Source organism: Lagopus muta, chromosome Z, assembly GCF_023343835.1.
Source record: "Lagopus muta isolate bLagMut1 chromosome Z, bLagMut1 primary, whole genome shotgun sequence".
NCBI classification, from domain to species: Eukaryota; Metazoa; Chordata; class Aves; order Galliformes; family Phasianidae; genus Lagopus; species Lagopus muta.
Genome location: NC_064472.1, coordinates 59,335,018 through 59,342,552, shown reverse-complemented (window position 1 = coordinate 59,342,552; position 7,535 = coordinate 59,335,018). Strand labels below are relative to the sequence as shown.

The 7,535-nt window shown below is 41.8% G+C and overlaps 1 protein-coding gene across 1 annotated transcript; it reads right to left on the bottom strand.

The window, feature by feature from the left end:
• Positions 1-250: 250 nt before the first annotated feature.
• Positions 251-6,444, bottom strand: LYSMD3 (LysM domain containing 3). The gene is made up of 2 exons (XM_048931346.1): positions 6,006-6,444; positions 251-4,392 (listed from the first exon to the last, which is right to left on the bottom strand). Exons 1-2 carry the CDS (start codon positions 6,255-6,257, stop codon positions 3,739-3,741), a joined length of 906 nt encoding a protein of 301 aa, XP_048787303.1. The 5' UTR covers positions 6,258-6,444; the 3' UTR covers positions 251-3,738.
• Positions 6,445-7,535: the final 1,091 nt, after the last annotated feature.

The window sequence follows — 7,535 nt, the reverse complement described above, 5'->3', positions numbered from 1 at the left end:
CAATACTGTTTTCACAGAACTAACAAGTTCTAACAAGAACTTTATACAGAAAAGTTCCAATTTAAACAAGGCAGGCACAGGACAAACCTTTAACCTACCAGTTATGGTATTCTAGACATGAATGCTATATGCAGCTCTGCCAACAAATACTTATTGGCCAAGGAATATTTTAGATTACATACAAAATTAGCCAAAACAAACACAAGTAGAGGCTTTTTTATATTACATGCAAAATACAGTTAAGAATACATTATAAGCACTACTTTCACTGCAATCTAAAAAAGAACTTTTATTTATGTTCTTCTAAAACCAGAGGTGTGGAAGTATCTTAAATAAGACTTGCATCCTCATCCAGGATTATTTTACAAAGCTATACCTTGAACCTTTATAAAACAATTATACAAAAATTATCTGTGACAATATATTCCAAAATACAGGTTTAAAGCATTTAAAATTTTATATGATCCAACAGTGCAATATGCACTTAAATTTCAAACCTACTTCCTGACCAACTCTGTGTTGTAGTTAACCTATAATGTGATTTACCACGCAGTTTGATATTATAAAGTCTAAAAGACTAGCTTTACATTTAATTTAGTATATCAGATTTTAATTTCATACTGAGGAGTTACTCACTTTATTTGGAATATGATGCACTGCCATTCATGTGGTACTTGGGAAAAGACTTGGGAAAAAGTAAAAATACCTGCACCTTGCAAATAGCAAAACCAGCTGTTGTTCGTACTTAAGTCCAACATAAATTCTCCTCCCAACATTATATTTTCTGATAACAGTAACATTCTGATTTAAAAACATGCTAATAAAATACGCTACATAACAGTAAAAACATGCCAGACTCTTGGTCAGAGTATACTATTGTTCAACAAAACTGCTTTCCCTTTTTTTCTTTTTTTAAACTGCTTACCATGCCACTTTCAACAACTCAGTGACAGTAATGCACAGAACACTCTAGAAGTCCAAAGCCTGGGATCCACCAAAGAGCTACTCAACTCCAACACCACAGGAAAAAAACCAACAGTTAACAGTTAGCTAAGTGAAACGGCAGTGGAAATTAAGGCCACTTTGAACGTGATGGCAGTTTAGTACTTGCCTGTTAAGGTACATGTGGTAAATCAGGCTTAATGTTACACGATCCCCGTAGCTAACATTTCTTATGAAATTAAAGAATTAAAAATGTTGAGGTTTCAAAAAGTATGATGAGGAAAAACAGCAAATAAGCTTCAGCTAAAAAACTTGACAAATTAGGCAGCAGTTCCCAGTCCCAGGAGGAACATGGCTCATTTGTTTTAACGTGCCAAAACTGTTATCTGGACAAGTGCAAGTCACCTATTTTTAAGTTCACTTGCTTGTAATGTTTTAACCATAGAAGCTGCATCACATTAGCCACCACAAATTATTTCACAATACAAATTTTTGTAAACCTTACCCAGAACTGGTACTTGAACATTCATACTTGTGTTATTAGCGTATGGTTTTCAAGAGAAGAAAATTATTTTACAAGATTTTTGAAAACCATGTGTTACGTGACACACGAAGCCCACATTGACTTGAGTTCCTCTCCTTCTGTGGAAACTGTGAGCAGCCACACTGTCACCAGATATACTACTTTCATTGAAGTGCTCAACAGCCACTTGTTCACAGGTTGAACTATAGGATGCTTTCCTTCATGCTTTATGCTACACTTTCAATAAAATTTAAGTAATGCCTCCTATTTTACATTAGCCCATGATGTCAGAGGAGGATGCTGGTGATATAACAGTAAAGGTTGAACCTTCCCATCAATACTGTTACATTTGGTCACTGTGTGACTGATGGTAGCAGAGAGGCAAAATAACTGGCACCCATTGATGCATGCTGAACATTTACGGAGACCAAACAGTGGTTATGAGCACAGTGAGGTGGTGAGTCAAGTGTTTCAGCAGCAGCAACAACAATGTGAAAGACCACATTCTGGGCAGCCATGCACAGCTGACACACTGTGAAATGAAAGGTGTCTACTCTGCTCACTTACGCAGATCAGTTAATAGCAGTAAATATGTTGAAAAACAGTGTTTTGTAGCTGAAAATTCACTTTATCAGGCAGTGTTATTACGCTCTTTGTAAGCAGTACAGTTTCCACCAAAATAAGTAGGAGGCATTACTTTCACAGCAACCTACACACATTAATCCAATTTATGTTCATACACTCAGAACACGGTGAATAATACTTGCCCCACTTTTGGGGGGGCAACAGATAGTGGCACAAGTCCTTCCTCTCAAAATTCAAAAAAATAACTGCTTTGTCAGATTTTTTCATACTGTATATACAGTCAAGACAATCACAGGAGAGTTTATGATAGAGTTTAAATTGAAGTTAGTGATATTTTTTCCATTTCTCTCCTTTTTAGTCAGACTAAAGTCAGTTAACTCCAGCTTTGGTAACATTACTTCAGACAGGACCAGAGACATTTTACTTCATAAGGCAAATATAACAAAAGATTACAGGAACACATCAGTTTTTATTTAAAAATGTTCAGAATACACAAGAACCTCTTTTTTTTTTTTTTTTTCCTGTATGAGAAGTCCTGTTCTTTTTTGCTTGTTTTCCTCCTGCAGCATTTTCAGGCAGAGAAGAAAATAAGGTAGAAAATAAGTTTGTTCATGAAACCAAATGAAACATTCAAGAAAAGAGTGGTTGAAGAATACCAACTAGAGAACAGGGTGAAGCTGCAACTGGTCTATTCTGCTGCAGTGTCAGTTTCTTGCTAGCAGCCACTGAATCTCATCTGAAATTTTGTAGATTTCAGGAAAAAGTTGTTATTCCAGATTCATGGGCAAGTGAACATTAGCACATTCAGAACCCAATGGTAGCCACTGTCTGAAGAATCAGTTGCTTTTACACTGAGATCAAATGGAGGAAGAAAAAGTCATTACCATAAAGATTAATGAAGCAATCACAGCGAAGCGTCACACATCTCCACTTATTTCATTTCATATACAGCTGACCGTAAGAGAAGTGCAGTCCAGTCAAGTCAACTGAAGGATACCACGGGGAGGTATGTGAAGTTCTAAAGAAAAGATCCAACTGCTGAAGAACATACGACATACGTAGCAACATGTATGACATCAACAGGAACCAAGCTACCCTTCTATCTACACTGAAAAGTACTGAAGAACAGATTGATCACAGGCACAAATTTTGAATATTCCACCTTAAGCATTAGCTACTGCCCCTATGAAAGACTTCTAACAAAACGTGGACTTCATAGTGGCAATTAATTATAGAATGATTGAGTTTTAAGAATTCTATAAGAAAAATAAAATTTTAAGAACATAAGTCTTAACTGGCAACTGTAAACTTGATATTAAAATGACAAGTGTACTATGCATTCTATAAATATTTTAAAAGATAGATATCCCCAAATGCCCACTTCAGGGCTGTAAAATGTGCAGTGAAATTCCTTATGTGTCAGCTCAAACTACCTTCTTTTACTCTGTCATTAATTAGAAAACATACACCTATCAAAACAGAAAAAAGTGCAAAGCTTTAAAGACAATTCTGTATCTTAATTCATATCCTGATCTTGCACCAAAATCTCCTGCTTGAAGCATATTACAGGATTATATCACCCACTGAAATATCCTCATACTGGAACACTGCCCATAAAGTTAAATCATACATCATTAAGTATTTTCCCTGCATTCCAGATGCATTTTGCATTGTGGTTTCATCTAATGCTATGCTATGTGTCTATGAATAACATTTGCCTGGGGTTTTCGGTTGTAAGGCTGGAAGTCTCCTTGACCATCAACATTTATACTACTTGCTGGATTTCTTCCATTTTCTATTTGTTTCTGATGTGATGCTGCTGTGACAAAGGAGTGGGCGGATTCCATTGTAGAATGGTGACTGACATCTGCTTTCATCAAAACTTCATAATACAAAAGATAAAAAACGGGAGTTATTATGCCAATAATCAACATAATAACTACAGCTGTCCACCACCCTATCCCCCAGTCTGCTCCATAGTACGGATCCTTGCATTTTTTACTTCTACCATCAGTTTCAAAACAGACCTGTTGGGCTGCTAAGGCAGAAACCACTTCATTAAGGTTCTCTCTCTTCGTATCATTACACTTCACAATTTCTTCTATATCTCGATCCACTTCCTTTAAGAAGTTGCCAGCAGTCTCATTAGCAGTGAATTTATCAGAAGGTAATGCTTCCTGCACTTCTGGGGAATAGTGAGCAGGCCGAAGAACTGTTCTTCCTTTTGGAGACACATGTGTTTCAGTCAATACACTGAACTTTTTCACTGGAATTTTGATAGACCTCAGAGCAAAAAAGTCTTGATCATTGATAAGATTGTTAACTCTCTTGATATCCGCAACCTGAAAGAAAAAAATAATAGTTGAAATAGCAAAGATCCACGGACCTGAACTCTCAAAAAAGGTCTGAATTGAGAAATAAAAATTCTTCCCTAATGAAGGAAAAGGATAACTTATACCCAAGTGGCCTCCAACCAGTTAGAGGTCAAAGATCAAACCTGGACAAAGTTAAAGCAAGAAGGTTATTGAAGGACCCTTACTTGCAATGATAACTTTGAAACTCATTTCATAAACTTCACTTAATGTGCATTGAACTATTACTGGAAAGTATCTCTGTTAAATGAACAGTACTTTGCCATCAAGTTTTGCTAGTAAAATGAGTGGCTATGATTTCTTAGTCAAATTCAAAACTTTTGAGTAAAGATTAAAATTTCTAAGCATCCAGTGCACCTGACCACAACTAGTTTTGATATTACTCCTGCTTTTGGGTGCTAAGGTAGAAACAAAGCTTAGTTTAGCACACCATCATCTTCATCAGGTCAGTTCTCCCTTTCCCTGTTCTTGCTCAAAATGAATCTTGTTTTTCTCTTTAAGAGGCTCACATTTTAAATCTCAGTTAAAGGGTTTAACTGCCCTTGGAGAATGAGCAGCTTCATTTTCATACAGCAGTTCCATGAAGGCATAATATAGAGTCACAAACCTCAAGATAATTAGCCTGATGATAACTAAGTACTTAAAGTCAGTACTTTTTTGTAACAGAACACAGAAGAATATGGAAATTTTGTCTCGTACAGGTGCATAACACCAGAGATCCTTCCTGTCCTCACTGGGAGGACATTATCTGCAAAGAAATTACAGACAAAAGACAAGGAAGTTCAGAGCAAGGTCTAGAGACCCTTCTCCTTATAACTGCTCCACTTAAAACAGAGATTTGGGACAGAAAAAGTCATCTGAGACAATCAATCAATGCCCACTGCCTGCAGTAACACTGTAACATGTAAAGCATTTCAATTCCTATGACAGTGTATTTATTACGTATAACTAAATCAAACCGGCATAAAAGAGAAAATAAACACAGCATTCACCTGAGTGCTCAGCAAGCCTACTGCAAAGCAAATTACGCTTTTTACCTAAAGCCCTGAACCCCTCGCACCTTCCCCAGAACTAAGAGTGCACATCAGTTATCCTCCAGCTATGTCTTACTTGAGGTCAGTCTACATAGCTGTGCACAAAATGTCCAATTGCAGTGAGTCCTGAAACTTAAATTTAAGCCAAAGCCACGATGTCACGATTATCAAAAAGTTACACTGGGACTCTGGTACATTAGCTCACGGCAGGAGGGCTCTAATTTTATTACTGCCTAATGAATTAGATAACAGCATGACTTCTGGAAAACAAAGATCTTAAGTCTACCTCTGACCTTCGTAGAGCTGTAGGGCTAGGAGCTGGCACAGCTGACTTCCTACACCGCAGCAGAGGTCCCGGCCTCGGCCAGCACCATGCAGGCACGGGCAGCGACGGGAAGGGCACCCACCAGGCTCTCCGAACGCCGCCCAGCAAGAAGCAGAGATGCACAAGGCCACGCACATCGCTCGGCCCCGCGCAGCAGGGCGCTCTGCAGCAGCGCAACGCGCACGGCTGCAGGCGCCGAGCAGAGCCGGCCAGCGCGGACTCACCGAGCAGCAGTACTGCAGCGCGATCGCGTTCAGCGTGTCCCCTTCCTGGATGTCCTTCGTCAGCAGGATGATACCGTCCAGCCTGTCCCTCGACGTGCTCCGCCGGACCTTCTCCCTGCCTCGCGGCCGCAGCTCGAACACCTCGCCCTCCTCCTCGAGCCCCTCGCTCTCCCCGGCGTAGAGGTGGCCGCCGCCGGGCGGCTGCGTTCCGGCCGGCAGCTGCAAGCTGCATCCCGGGCCTCTCCCGGCCATGCTCCCAGTGCGGCTGTGCGGGGCGGGCGGCAGACGTGGCACCCTTAGCGGGGCCGCCGGCCCCAGCGGAGACGCAGGCCCGGCCGCGACCCCCCCACTCGCTCCGGGGACGTGAGACCCGGCCCTTCTGCCCGCCCCTCCCCGGAAGCGGCCGGGAACCGTACCCAGCACCGCCCACACCTGCTCCGATCCCGCCGTCGCTCCGCATGGCCGCCACGTCCTCACGATGGCCCCGCCCCGGGGCTGCGCTCAGCGCCGCCGCCGGAGGGAGGCAGCCGAGCGGGGCGGCGCGGGGTGGCTTTGCGTTGCGCTGCGCTGCGCTGAGCTGCGCCTGTGCGGCCAGGGCTGCGGTGGCTGGTCGGGCTGGAAGCTGCTGCGTTTGTGGCAGTAAGAGCTCTTCGGAGGAGCCCTGTGCGTCCTCTTTCCAGAGCGCGACGGCGTTGTGTTCCCACCTGGCTCTTGCTGCGTTTTGCTTTTGCAGCAGTTGCCGTGCATTTAGCATCAGCCAGTCACGTTTTGTCCCTGAAGAAATACCGTGTTCAGCCCGTGCTGACGTATTTCTTTCACAAGAAACTGTAAATTCACTATTCTTAATACCGTTTGGGTTTTTGTTGTTTTTTTTTTTTCACTTTTAAACGAAAGAAATCTGTTGCTAGAGAGAAGGAAGTGATAAGAACAGTTGGAAACGAAAACTTCCTAGCAAGCAGGGTTGGGCTGGGGGAAGTTTCTTCAGGCCCTGCAAGGGTGTGTTCCCCCACAGCAGGAGTCAGTAGATGCTCCACACAGCAGCTGGCAGCCCTGATGCCAGCCGGGGCTACAGCTGAGGAGTTTGTTGTTTTGTGTGGTTTTGGTTTTATTTATGATTATTATTTTACATAATTTCAGACTTTCTTACACAAAGAGGTCAGGAATATGTTTGGTACTGAAAAATGCAGAGTTAATTTGTGACTTTAGTTTTGCAGACTGCAGATATGAGCGCTAAACCATTGTGCCTCTCTGTGCAGCATCACACTCGGAAGCTGGAGGAGACCTTTTCCAACCTGAGTGATTCTATGATTCTATGATTCTAAGACTTGAGCCACGTTTCCAGGCATTGTAAAATAGACTGTCAAAGTACAATGCATTTTTGTTTCACAGTTGTTTTGGTTTTGGCTTAATCAATATATATTTAATATTTACCTTAAGGTAATACTGATTTGTGGACTAGGAAGAATAAAATCATATGAGTTGGAGGGGGCCCTTAGAGGCCACCTAGTCTAACTCCCCTGCAATGAACAG

Bases quoted from the DNA above. Each gene is read 5' to 3' on its own strand.
- LYSMD3 (XM_048931346.1), bottom strand. From the start codon at position 6,257: ATGGCCGGGAGAGGCCCGGGATGCAGCTTGCAGCTGCCGGCCGGAACG. The intron at 4,393-6,005 runs GTGAGTCCGCGC...TTTTTCTTTCAG, and splicing joins CGCTGCAGTACTGCTGCTCG to GTTGCGGATATCAAGAGAGT.